We start from the raw sequence: 13,846 nt of genomic DNA, 5'->3' as shown, positions 1-13,846 counted from the left end.
GAGACAGATAGGGATCTCCCATCTGCTGGTTCATTCCTCCAATGCCCACAGTTCCTCCAATGCCCAGTTAGGTGGAACCAAAGCCAGGAGCTGGAGACTTAATCCAGGTCTCCCGCATCAGTGCCAGGGACCCAAGTATTTGAGCTACCACCTGCTGCCTCCCAGGGTCTACACTGGCAAGAAGCTGGAATTGGAAGCAGAGACAAGACTGGCACTCCCAATAAGGAATGCTGGCCCCCCAAGGGGCATCCTAACCTCTGTGCCCAATGCTCACTCCAATAATCTTGAAACAAAGATTGGTTTTCCTGCAGATTCTCAAGGCTTAGCAAGAAATCACTGGGCTTTCAAAACTCTGAAAGCACAGAGCTGTCAGTGTATGTGGCTGGCTCCCCAGACCCCGTGGCAGGTCCTGGTATGGTAGTAACTGCTGAGCAGCCAGCGTGTACCTGAGGGCCAAGTGCTCTTAGACCGTCAACTCACCAACCCTCAGCAGACAGGCACCCCTGCTGTCATCTCCGCTTGACAGACAGGGAAACTGAGGCCCAGGAAGATGGACTTGTCTAAGGATGTCTGGTTTCTGGTGGTGGGGTCAGGACTGGGCATTCAGAGACCCGGATGTCACCACTCACTCGCACCCCGCCCCATCATCCTACAGCAGGCCCCACCAGCTCCCATGCCCTTGCTTAGAAGCTCCTCCCCCTTGGCAGGCCCACCGTTCCCTCTCCCTTCCCCACCTGCTGCTCAGAGACTGTTCAGGGCACTTCAGAAAACTCAGGGAAAAGTGAGCTGAAGGGGCCGGCACTGTGGCATAGTAGGCTAAGCCTGTGCCTGCAGCATCAGCATCCCCTATGAGCACTGGTTCAAGTCCCAGCTCTTCCACTTCTGATCCAGCTCCCTGCTATGGCCTGGGAAAGCAGTAGATGACCCAAGTGCTTGGGCTCCTGCACCTGTGTGGGAGACCCAGAGGCCCCTGGCTCCTGGCTTTGGATCTGCCCAGCTCTGGCTGTTGCAGCCATTTGGGGAGTGAACCAGCAGATGGAAGACCTCTCTGTCTCTCCCTCTGCCTGTAACTCTACACCTCAAGTAAATAAAGCAATCTTAAAAAAGAAAAAGAAAAAGATATGAAGTGATACATTTATTTCAGGGCAAATATTTTTGAAAGCCATGCATTATTTTTTTCATAGTAGGCATTTTCCATGAACTTCTGGAAGGCCCCTCATGCGCTCTTCTTTCAGGACCCACCTTCAACACCCCTCCCATTGCAAAGCAAGTTGTCCCTGGATTGGCCCAGGGCCTCTGCGGGTGCTCAAGTGCCCCTGAGAAGTGGTGTAGTGCTTGCCTGGAACCACGCCCTCCCTCCCACATACCTGGGTCAGCTCTAGATTACTTTCAACACCTAATAGGATACAAACGCTATGTATCTAGTTGTTATACTGCATCATTTAGGGGATGGCAGGGGGGCACAGATGCAACTTTGTTTTTCCGAGTATTTTCCAGCTGTGGTTGCTTGAATCTCTGGCTGCACACCCCAAGATACGGGATGCCTGCACCCCACCCCTGCCTTTGAGATTAGAAACCAGAAAGCTCATGGAACAAAGAAAAAGCTAAAGGGCCAAATAACCTGGGTAAGCCTCTCCTCAGCTGAGCCACTGGCAAACGGGAGCCAGACTCCAGCATCTGTCCTCCTTTCTTCCCCCTGAGCACCCTGGGGTCACGGGCAAGGGCATCGGCACCAACGCCCTGCAGTGCCCGAGTGCACCAAGGAACAGAGCTGGGCCTGCCCCAGGCTCAAGGGGAGTTTACTTGTTGGGCTGGAATTCACATTGGTTAAGCCACAGAGGACAAAGATGCAATCAAGGCTGGATTAAGAGAGGTCAGAAAATGAACTGGGAGTGGGGAGGAGACGGTTTTATAAGCAGCTGGAAAGGGAGGAAGTTTAGGGAGACAAACAAAAGCAGCCCGTCTCCAAGTTTCATTTCATTTATATTTAGCCTTCCCATTCTTGGTAATTGAATGCATTATTTATTTTGGCCAGCAGCGGCTGCGTGTGGCTTTCAGAACACCCATAACAGGCTTTTAAAGTTTGGTGTCGCAGCATTTAGAGGCTCCAATAAAAATCATCAGATCAATTTTTAAAAACAGAGTGGACACCACATTCCCGCTCCCTGCAGCAATGGAGAGCGAGAAGCCCAGTGTTCTAACGCCAAGGGTGCTGGCCTATCCACGCACAGTGTCTCAGGCCGGATGCTCAGGCCAGGCGGGTCCCCGGGTGAGGACAGAAGCCACTCCAGGGCAGGGCAGGGCAGGGCAGGGCAGCACGGCTCTCCTCGAGCAGCAGCCTTGGGGAAGGGGAGCCTTTATGTAGCTTGAGAATTTGTTGTGCTCTTTTGTTTTCATCAAACAGCATGAAGCCCCGCAGGGGATCTGGTCATGAACTTATGAACTTGCCTGGGATTGACACCAAAAGATCTAGGCGTCCGTCTGGAGCGCCCACGTGCAGCTCTGCGACCTGCTCTGAAGGCTGCAGATGAAACCCAACTCGGGGCTCCCAGCTGGGTCTCCCATTCACAAGTACCACCCAGTGTATACAGCTGTTCGTGCTGTACATTGATATGACTGGCAGCCAACATCACCGAAAGCGCACGTGACATTAATTACATGCAACCCATCAGGGACTAAAACATCGCTTTCAGGCACGTGACTGTATTCTGCTTCTTGCTAAGCACTGGGAGAAAGTTCCAGGCTGACTGACAGGCAGTGAGGGCAAGTGCCTGCTCCGTGCAAGGAATGCATTCCAGCCAGAAACGAGGGTGATCACACACGACAAGGACAAGGACAGCTGGCAGTGTAACAGGCAGGGGTGGGGGAGCCCAGGCAGGGGGAGGTTCCCTCTGCTACAGGGTTCAGGGAGGGCATTCCTAAGGGCCTGGGGCTGGGGGCAGCGTTGTGGCACAGTGGGTTAAGCCGCCACTTGCAGCACCAGCATCCCCTTTCAGAGCGCTGGCTGCAGTCCTGGCTGCTCCACTTCCAATCCAGCTCCCTGCTAATGTGCCTGGGAAAGCAGGGGAAAGCAGCAGGAGATGGTCCACGTGCTTAGGTCCCTGCCACCAATGGGGGAGACCCAGATGGAGCTCCAGGCTCCTGGCTCGCTCTCTCTCACTCTCTGTCTCTCTAACTCTGCCTTTCAAAAATATCTTGAAAAAATACAGAGCTAAAAGATGAAACATATTTTCTGAGAGCTTTTTCAAATGCCCTGTATATTAAAAGAACAGAACAAAAGTCCACGTGGCTAAAGCTCAGCGAAGATGAGGCCAGGACACAGCAGGCAGATCATGGCGGGGACTTGGGGGCAGGGTGGTCGGTTCAATCCCAATGGTGCTGGGAAGCCACTGGGGCCCCCCAGGAGCTGACGACACAATCGAGCGAGCGGAGTTTGAACAGGTTCTTAGACAGCGATCAAGCTCGAAGATTCTGGCCCAGAGTCACCCCACGTGAACCAAGATATCGGTGACCACCAGAAGTGCCATGCCGAGGCTCACCAGGGCAGGAGCGTGAGTGGGCACAGCCCAAGTGGCCCAGACAACCTACCCGAGCCAATGGCAGCAAGGGGTGAGGGGCCAATCCCAGCACAATCTGTGAGGCTGGGTTGGGGAAGACCACCACGGAGAATACCGGCTCAGTCCACATGGTGTGGTGCTACAGAAATGCCCAGGGTCCACCTGAGCTTCCCAACAGCTGGCACCATAGACGCCAGTCCGCTGAGTGTTGTAAGGCCACAGCCTTGAGTCAGACAGCCTGGGGCTTGGCGCGGGCTCAGCAACTCACCAGGGGACCCACCCTGGTCCAGCTACTTGGCTTCTCCCTGCCTCAGTTCTCTCCCCGGGGAAATGATGCACCAACCCCTGGCCCAGCCTCAAGGTGCTGCTGGGAGCATGAAATGAGAATATGTGTGCAGCGGTCTTGCCCCATAACAAATGCCCCCTCAGTGTTGGCCTCCGTGACACGGCCTGCTGGGTGGGCACCTTGCTGCTTACTGGCCCAGAGCTGCTCGCAAGCCCTGAGCACCTGCCCTCACAGTAGGTGACCAGGGTGTCCTGCACCCCCCACCTGCAGGTGTTCACCCGGCTCAGATGTGGATCAGGACAGGGTGCCAGGAGGTTAACCTCCCAGAAGCAGCACTTAGCTGATGACAGGTGGGAGAGAAGTGTCAGGAACCCGTCTTCCTTGGCACTCGGGTGGGGGCAACACCAGGACGTGCTTGGCACCGCCGCCCAGGAGGGGATGGAGCTCAGGGGCCACAGCAGTGCCCTGCTCACGGGTGCCCACTCTCCCGGCCTCTCCTTCCCCACCGCCCTCCGACGCTCCTGAGACGGCCTGAATGACTTCTGCCCTAGTCCAGAGAGATCTGTCCGTCTGGAAGCGAGTTTCTATCAGAGACAGCAAGCCATAGGGGATTCATTCCACACAGATCAGACTCCACCCGTGTGTCTCTGCGGTTACAAACTCACAAGCAGGCAACAACAACAAAAAACCAAGCAAGACTCCGCTCTGCGCCAGCAGTCCTAACTGCTCAAAGTCTCCAGGCCGTGCGAGTCCCGAGCCTGGGCCCAGGTCGACCTAAGGCGAGTCCTACAGAACACCTGTGCTGCACAGTCTGTCTGCTTGTGAGTGGGCTGGGGTCCCACGTGCTTCCTACTGGGGAGACCCATCTCAAACGTCACGGAGGACCGTTTTTCTTTCTTCTTTAAAGGACACACACACACACACACACACACTCACACCAATACTCTCTCTCTTTCTCTCCTAAGCAGTGGAAGAGCGCCACAGGGGAGCACGGGCCAGGCTTACCTTGGGAAAGGCACTGGTTGGCCAAGGCCACCTGACCGGAATGCAGGTAGAGGTTGAGCCGTGTGAAGATTCCCACCAGGGAGGGTATGGTGATGAAGCAGTAGGCGACGCAGGCCTGGAGAGAGGAGAGGGCGCGGTGCGTGACGCTGGCGATGCCACGGGGGCAGGCTTCTCCCCCCAGCCTTGCTCACTTGTGCTCCTCTAGGTAGACACGCTTGTAACAACCAAGGCCCCCGTTCAGAGCCCCAGTTCTGCCCTCCTGCCTCTTGGGTGTCTGACAACTCCGGGGGAGTATGGGGAGGGGAGTGAGGGGTGCGTGACAAGATAAATCCTCACCCGCTGCCAGGGGAGGGAGACTGGTGACACCGCAACCTGCTCAGGGAACATGCAGCAGTGTAAGCCAATGGCTTAAAAACTCCCAGGTGAGCAGAAGGAAGTCGCTAAAAAATAAAGAGCCCAGGCGGGGTGGACCCTGGGGACGGAGGCACCAGGTAAGACACGGGGACTTGGGACGCCTGTATTTCATCGCAGTCATTTCAGCGTGGACTGCATCCCTGAAGAGAGGGACGTGTGCTGCTTTGAGAGACACCTGGGCAGCACGTTCAAGAAGCTGCATGGCTCCCTCCAAACTTGAACATAATTCTGACTGCGGGGGAAACAATGGAACTAAGCCTTCTGGTCACAGCAGAGCACTACATGTGAAATCTCAGAGCAACATACACAACTAGAGGAATATTATAGAACACTAAAGAAATGTAAGAGAGGGCCGGCACCGCGGCTCACTAGGCTAATCCTCCGCCTAGCGGCGCCGGCACACCGGGTTCTAGTCCCGGTTGGGGCGCCGGATTCTGTCCCGGTTGCCCCTCTTCCAGGCCAGCTCTCTGCTGTGGCCTGGGAGTGCAGTGGAGGATGGCCCAGGTGCTTGGGCCCTGCACCCCATGGGAGACCAGGAAAAGCACCTGGCTCCTGGCTCCTGCCATCGGATCAGCGCGGTGCGCTGGCCGCAGCACGCCAGCCGCGGTGGCCATTGGAGGGTGAACGAACAGCAAAGGAAGACCTTTCTCTCTGTCTCTCTCTCTCACTGTCCACTCTGCCTGTCAAAATAAATAAATAAATAAATAAATAAGAAACACCACATTAAAAAAAAAGAAATGTAAGAGAAATATTATAATACAAATAGTGGAGGGCTATTACAACATGTTACAGTAATATATTATGACTGCATTAGAGAACAGTAGAGGTATTGAGCTGCCACACTAAGCTACCTCCCTCCCAACTCCTTCCCCAAACACACCCAAGCTGAGCGACCTCCTCTGAAATGCCTGCGACCAGAAGCTTTCCAGACTTTCTTTTCGGATTTTGCAAGAGCTGCATATACACAAGAAATGGGGGGACAGGACCCACGTCTAAACATAAAATCCATCTGTTTCAGACGCGAGTTAGACATCCAGCCCGAAGCTGATCTTCTATGGTAATTTTAATAATTCTGTGCACGGCCTGAAGTTTCAGAGTGCGGGACTTGCCACCTGCGGCGTCAGGTCAGTGTTCAGCAAGTCTCTGGGTTCCAGACCGCCAGATCAGGGATGCCCAGCCCATGTTAAAACATAGGCCCCTTTGATCATTTCTTTTGGAAATGTTAGGAAAACTGCCCAATCCTCAAAAACCCAGGGAAAAATTAATCCTGAGAGGCCAATGTTACCCTCACCACGACGCACGTGACTTTGTCCAGGAATAGTGAAGCAGTAAACCTGCAAGCCAAACAGCCCCCCAGGGCTCCAAGTCTGAGCGCCCTCGTCCTCCAGACATACCCGCACAAACGCGGCCGTCTTCCGGGAGTGGTTTCCTTTCATCACTTTTCTTGTTTCCATTGCCAGCCGGTTCACACTCTGGATTTGTTTGGGAACAGAGGAGAAACAGTGATGAAACCAGGGGTGACTCGGAGGCACATACGAACACCTGCACAGAGACCGGGGCATGCACTGGGCGCAAGCCCAGGAAACAAGCTCCTTGGGGCCGACGCTGGGCGGCACAGAGCCCTGGGATACCGGAAGGGGTCATCGGGTCCCTTTCGATCTTAGCCTAGGCAAGGATCTCCCAGCGGACACAACAAAAGGCAATAAGTTAATCAGGCCGATCCATCAGTGTTGCGAATGGCCATTCTCCAGTTTAACCACCAGCCAGGGCTCACGGCCTTGATTTCCAGACATCCTACGTGCTAAGTTCAAGGGCTTGGAGACCACAGAGGAAGCTGCAAGTCTGAGAGCACACAGCGCAGCCCAGCTTGTGATACCCCTGATCTGCAGAGCAGCGACAGCGGCCACGTCTCCACTCACGCTCTACAGGGAGGACACCAGGTCACGAGCCTTAAGGAGCTTTCCTGCACATGGGCAGCTGTGTACCATGGCACCCACGGGGCGGCAGCAAACTCACAGGCACCCTGTTTGTAATGAAAGCAGCAATACTTGATGGCGGAAGACCCTGCAAAGCGCTGCTGGGGGGCTTCGCCCCATCCCCTGAGGTCACACGCGTCCAGCAGCTACGGCATCAACAGTGAGTATTAGGCAACAACCAACGTGGGAAAAGTAGCCCAGTGTGGAGCGGAAAATAAAGAGCAGCCTTCAAGCTGATTCTGGGGTTTGAACGGTTGTGCAGTGTCCAACAGGCACACACGTACCTTGTTAGAGAGGAAATTGGTGATTTGTCAGGTAAAACGCTATTCTTGCAGTTGATGTATATTATGCACTTTTCAAATGGTTATCAAGTCGTTAAGGCAACAACACTCGAGTTTTCTGAACCTGCCTCCTTAATAATAAACAGAACTCTCGTTATTTCTTTTGGCATCAGGGTGCCATGAAAAGTTATAAGACGTGAAAGCTGGAACCCAGTAGAGTCTGTGTCTAGCACTGAGAATACGCGAATGCCAGAGAGAAGGGGGTCCAGACAACCACGCACAGACTTCACAGGCGTGGGCCTCACTGACCGTGAGAAGCTACCTCTCGTACCCTGGACAGCAGCAGCAAAGCGGGGCGGGAGGGTCCCGGAGGAAGACCCGGGTGTGGCGCACAGACGATGAGCCAAGAACACGAATGAACGAATGCAAATCCTTACGTGAATCAGCTGCACCAGCACAGGCTCCAGGTTGCAGAACATGGACCTGGACTCCACGTAAAAACTCAGCTGCTGCTCAAAGTCACGGCCAAAGGAGACCTGGAATCAGGGAGAGAGGTGCTGAGGAGCGGGGTCACCTGTGGACGGACACGGATGGAAGAACGGACACACACACACACACACACACACACACGGATGTGATACTCCAACCAGAACGGCTTTCCCCTGCTTCAAGTCATGTCTCACAGAAACGTCACCATCAGTGACGTCACCATCCAGTGCTGACTCAGCACTGGACTACACCACATGGGGCTTAAGGGGTAAAACAGAAGCTCAAAATGTGCTAGGGTTTTCCAGGCTTAGCAGGAAACCACTGGAAAGGAAATTATGGGATTCTGTGGGTCAGCAGGGGCCTCTGCATAGAACACAGGCTGGGTTATCGGGAGCCTTCGCCAGAGGGGTTTCCCTAATAACAGCTGTGCCGTTCTACTTCCTAATGGGGGCCCACAGCGGCTTAGTAGTGGCTGCTGGAGCAGCCTCCCCACCGTTAAAAACCCCCAATTCTCCTGTCCTCAGATTTGCGAACAGCGGGCTAGGAGGAGAAACTCCGGCTCCGTCGATCGCTTGCCTGAGCAGGTTTAACTTTGCTACTTCCGCTACAGTTCCCGGGTTTCACGTCTTATTTCCTCACGTTTACTCATGTGACTTCCAGAAAAGCCCCTAACAGGATCAGCTCCACACGGTCAGTAGGCTTTGTAACCCAAGGGCGAGGAAGAGGCACCCGGAAAAGCCACAGGCGCGCTTCCTAACGTGGGAACGCAAAGGCTCATCCCGGTTCGTCGGAATTGGTTGCTCTCTGCAGAGTCTCAGCCAACCCACACAGTCACAGAACTCAGAGCAGGTACTGAAAGGCACTGTTCTGGGACGAGTTGTGACACAGCCCTCGGTGAGTGAACTGAGGAGGAAGAGGACGTGTGGCGGCCTGGCCACCTGCACGGTCCCCATCAGCCACCTCGGGAGCACCTTCCCTCACCCTCAGTGCTGTGACTTCGGCCGCCCCGGGGTGCAGGAGGCTCCCAACTGTGTCTTCCCGGGGAGGCTTGGGCCACAACCCAAGTCAATCCCAAAAGACCTCACACCAGACTTTCTGTCGGGGCCCCCCTGTGGCTGCAGAGCTCGGGGGGATGGGAAGCTGGGGCGCTCCAGGGTGGGGAGGCAGCCTCTCTGAAGGGGAGGCCAACAGAGCAGAGCCCTGAACCAAGAGGGATACAGATGACAGGTCCCAGTGACGTCAGGGAGGGTCCCCCCTCCAGCAGCTCCTCCCCAGAGTTCCATCCCGGGGCTCGGTGTCACAGGAACCCAGAAACCACCCCTCCCTTTTGCGCACACAAGCCAGTTTGTCCTGGCTCTCTGTGCCCCCAGGGGAGTCCTGGCTAATATAAGACATGTTCTAAGCAAACAAGGAGCACACCGTGCCCCCACTCTCACCCGCACAGTGGTAAACAATGACATCACATTCCCAAGTGCGCTGAACCCTCCCCCAATGCTTACCATTTTTATAAATCCATTAATCAAATACGCCAGCATTCTTTTCTCATCCTCGAGAGTGAGTGCACTGAAATCAATAGTTGTACATAATTAACACCGAGGTCAGACAAAACGCCTGCAGAACACGCCCCAAGAGGTCAACGATTTAACAGGTGAGAACACTGTGCACTTTTTGAACTTAAAACACTCCCAACAAGGCTGTGAGTTTTTGTTTTGTGGAAAAATGTAAATGAACATAATGTAGATGACTTTCTTGTCTCCCTCAAAGATGCCACTCTCCAGATAATATTTATTACCAGCAAAACACAAAGTTTAGCTTCTTCATCTTTGGAATCTGGGCAGCAAAAAATAAAAATAAAAATAATTAAAAAAAAAAGGTTGACCATCTCAGTTTCTATTTCGGAGAGATTTCTGTTCAATGTAAAACACCTCCAATGCTCAGCAAGGTGGAAAGAACTTTCTAGTTTCTAGCAAACACTTGCACCCACTACTGAGATCTGAGATCCTGCCATGGCCACTCCACAGCCCTTGCTTTAGCATCTCACTCGCTGGTGCCCCCTCCATCCGCCAATCCATCTTGTCTGGATGCATTTTAAAATCAATCGCTGATCTGAGTCACTTCCACTTACTAGGAAATTTAACACAAAAATCACTAAGAAAATGCCAAGTCTTTATAGTTTTGCATAATACACGGGAAAGCCTATAGATAGTTCTCCACTTTTTTTAAAATTAGGAACCCAGAGAAAAAACAGGATTCATGGTTTCTGTGTGCTGGTTCGTTCTAGTGGAACTGAGTTTTGGCGAAGACTGTGCACACTGTCCCCCCACGAAGCACTGTCCCCTCAGTTCTTGGAAGCAATGATCCCCAGCCTGCTTTGCAGCTATGTGTGGCCCTGTGACAGTTCTGGACTACAGGACATTAATGCAAGCGACATGGGAGCCTTCCAATGCCCACAGGCAGGCTCATGGCTGGGGCTGAGTAGGGCAGCTCCCAGCAGGAACAGAGGCGGCACCCCAAAGGCAGGCAGAGCTGTGGAGAGAAAGAAGCTGGGTCCCAGGACGGTGCTCCGAAGCCCAGAGACCCCTCCGACATCCTGGTCTACCTACTCACACTTTTGCCAAGAAAGAAATAAGCTTTCGATGTAACTTAGGCCAAACACTAATATCTGACAATTATCAAGGCATTTCAAAAAATTTGTAGAAAAACAGAATGAAAAGTTAAGTTCATTTTGGTGCAAAACAATTTTTGAAAAGCAAGCATAGGTTTTCCATAATACGCACTTTTCTACTAACTTTTAAATGAAAACAACTCGGCACAGTTTGCAAAAAAACTTTCAGCACCCAAATAAACGTGTTTTCATTCATCCCTTTTTTCCCCACAAACTTTTTGAAGCGCTCTTGTGCTCTGGGGCCTTTGCTTTCTACCCCTGAATTTGAAATAACAGAGTCCTGGAAATAAAGACGCTAACATGAAGAGGGAAAACAAGAAGAAAAGAAACACAGTTCATCTTGTTGATGGTTTAGTTCCAAGATGGTTTTCTCAATTCTTGTAACATTTTCCGGTAAATAAAGCTGCTGTGTTTAAAAAGTCTCTGGGGACTAGAATTTCAGCCACAAACAAGCAGGCATTGCCTTAAGCACAGCCACATGGAAACAGTTCCACAGCAGAAAGACAGCTGGAGAGTGAGAATCCCACCTCTGACGGAGAGGGAGGCCGTGGACACAGATCTGGGTCTCAATACTCAGAGCACATCGAGTATTTCTTCATGTAAGAAACTCAAGCAGTTCCATCTGAATTCCAAACAACAGGCCAAGAATGCAACACCACGAAAGGGAGTGAGGGCTCCAAGAGCGGCAGGCATTGTTGGTGCAGCAGGGCAAGCTGCCGCCTACGATGCTGGCATCCCATATGAGCAAGGGTTCGAGTCCCAGTTGCCCTACTTTCCATCCAGCTCCCTGTTATGCACCCTGTTAATGCGCCTGGGAAAACCAGTGAAAGATGGCCCAAGTACGTGGGCCCCTGCCATCCATGTGGGAGGCCTGGATGGAGTTCCAGGCTCCAGGCTTTGACTGGCCCAGCCCCAGCTGTTGCAGCCACTGGGGAGCGAACCAGCAGATGGAAGATTTCTCTCACTTGCTCTCTCTGTTCAGCAAATGGATGATCTCTGTTTTTCTCTAACTCTGCCTTTCAAATAAAACACATCGTTTAAAAGAACAACAAAGAGGTCTCCAGGAGACACGGAATCTGAGTTCACTTGGGTGAAATCAGTCTTTCCCCACCCCATCCCGCCCCCGACAGGAATCCCTTTATAAAAACACCTGCCATCTCATTTTCTCATAAAGGTTAACCTCAGCGGCCCTGGTGCGCTGGCCTGGAACGGCCTCGTTAGCAAGAACCTCCGGGGCAGCACTAGGGGAACATCACGCCCAGCGGCCACTCCCCGTGCGCTCTCAGGAGGACGAAGGCTCCCCCTCCCCTGCCCCCGCCGCCACGGTTCAGCGCAAGCTGCCTTACTTCACCGAGTCGTGCATGGTCTTGCAGATGTGCAGGAGGGCATTCAGGATCACGGGGTCCTTGGTGGGCTCCTGCTGGTGCCTAGGAGATGAGAGCAGGTGAGAGCGCTCAGGGAGAGCAAGGAGGGGCGCAGTTCTCACCTAGCGCAGGTATTTGAGAAACAGCAAATCTTGCCACTGGCGTGGCTCACGGCCCAGCTCGCCAGGCAGGGCGAGCGCTCTGCTTTGCTCCTAATTCTTCTCTGAAGAACATCTTTGCTTTTCTACACACACTCTAACCCCTCCCAACTACAAAACCGTGGTCCAACAGCGGCATCTCCCAAGCCGGGCAGAGGACAGATCCGCTTTTTCAAAATTACGCTTCCAGAAACAGAAATAGGGGAGGGTAAGGGTGAGGACCCCTGGGGTACTCGTGAGGTGCGTGTTAGTGACGAGGGCCATCAGAGCACCAAGACCTCATTCATCTACAGCTACGTGCAGTTCTTGGCGCGTGTACTCTACTTCGATAAAACATTAAAAAAATACAATTGTGACAGCACAGCCCGTCGGTACCTGTGGGAAGTGCCAGGGAAAAGTGCTAATTTGCTTTCTCAAATCGTATCAAAAGACAAGGTCTTAACAAACCTGTCTGTTAGTAAGGCAGGTTGATTTGCTCCAAGCGTATTGATTACGAATTAGTTACCATGAAGATTAGGAAGGAATTCATCTTTCAGAGGTAACAAGAATTGCTTTGAGCATTATTCAAACTCCGATTCCCAGCTGACCCACGCGTGCTGAACACTTCAGGCGACTTTCCCTGAAGGTGCAGGGGAAGAAAGTCTCCCTGGGGCGCGGGCGTCACGCCTGCACTCACTTGATAAAGGCCTCCATGATGCACTTGCACACATCCACGCGCACGCTTTCCTTCTGGAACATGTCCAGAAACGGCAGAAACTTTTCCTAAAAACAAAACAAGCACCTGAAGGAAGGAACCCACGGGTCATCTTCCCCTGGGAGACCCAAGCAAAGCGAAAAAACACTGGGGATGTCTTGGAGGTGGGAGAGGACAGGAGCCCACCGGGGATTTATATCCCTGATACTCTTCTTTCTTGCCCTTTTTCTGATTTATTTTATTTGAAAGGCAGAGTTACAGAGAGAAAAGGAAAGACAGAGAGAGAGGTCTTCCACCTGCTGGTTCACTCCTCAAAAGGCTACAATAGCCAGGGCTGGGCCAGGCCGACAACTCAGCACAGACAGACGAGCAGAGATGAGTCAGCACAGAGTGGCCATGAACCTGCCTGGCCCTGCTCTTAGGGACTGTCATCTACGCAGGAGAGTCCACCTCTCCCATCATCAGTTTTCTCATCTGTAGAGTGGGGATAATAAGAACACCTGCCTCCCAGTGGGGGGTGTGAAAAATGGTAAGAGGCGATGCAAAACTCCAGCACAGGGGTGGGCGTTTGGCCGAGCAGTTGAGACGCCACTGGGGTCACCCACATCCCACATCAGAGGGCCTGGGTTAGAGTCCGGCTCTCATCCTGATTCCAGCTTCCTGCTCATGTGCACCCTGGGAGGCAGCAGGTAATGGCTCCAGTGCTTGGGGTCTTGCCACTCACATGGGAGTCTGTGTTCCAGGCTCCTGGCTTTGGCCTGGCCCAGCCCCAGCTGTTGTGGGTATTTGGGAAGTGAACTAGTGGGTAAGAGCGCTCTCCTTTCTCTCTGCCTAGAGGAAGTTCCAGGCTCCTGGCTTCAGCCTGGCCCAGCCCCAGCTGCTACAACCATTCTGGGAGTAAACCAGCAAACACAAGGTCTCTCTCTGCCTCTCTCTGTCAATGCCCTTCAAATAAAT

General features: G+C 53.0%; 1 protein-coding gene across 2 annotated transcripts in view; it reads right to left on the bottom strand.

The window, feature by feature from the left end:
* The window catches only part of VPS35L (VPS35 endosomal protein sorting factor like), a 92,031-nt gene that overhangs the window by 25,856 nt on the left and 52,329 nt on the right, over positions 1-13,846 (bottom strand). For both annotated transcript variants that reach the window (XM_002711807.5, XM_070064787.1), the window contains exons 21-26: positions 12,872-12,957; positions 12,020-12,100; positions 9,508-9,571; positions 7,957-8,055; positions 6,657-6,734; positions 4,849-4,963 (exon numbers count right to left, since the gene is read on the bottom strand). In XM_002711807.5, the coding sequence (XP_002711853.2) occupies positions 4,849-4,963; positions 6,657-6,734; positions 7,957-8,055; positions 9,508-9,571; positions 12,020-12,100; positions 12,872-12,957 (523 nt within the window). The remainder of the gene's footprint in view (positions 1-4,848; positions 4,964-6,656; positions 6,735-7,956; positions 8,056-9,507; positions 9,572-12,019; positions 12,101-12,871; positions 12,958-13,846) is intronic.

This window comes from Oryctolagus cuniculus, chromosome 19 (assembly GCF_964237555.1).
Source record: "Oryctolagus cuniculus chromosome 19, mOryCun1.1, whole genome shotgun sequence".
NCBI classification, from domain to species: Eukaryota; Metazoa; Chordata; class Mammalia; order Lagomorpha; family Leporidae; genus Oryctolagus; species Oryctolagus cuniculus.
This window is presented reverse-complemented; position numbering and strand designations above follow the sequence as displayed.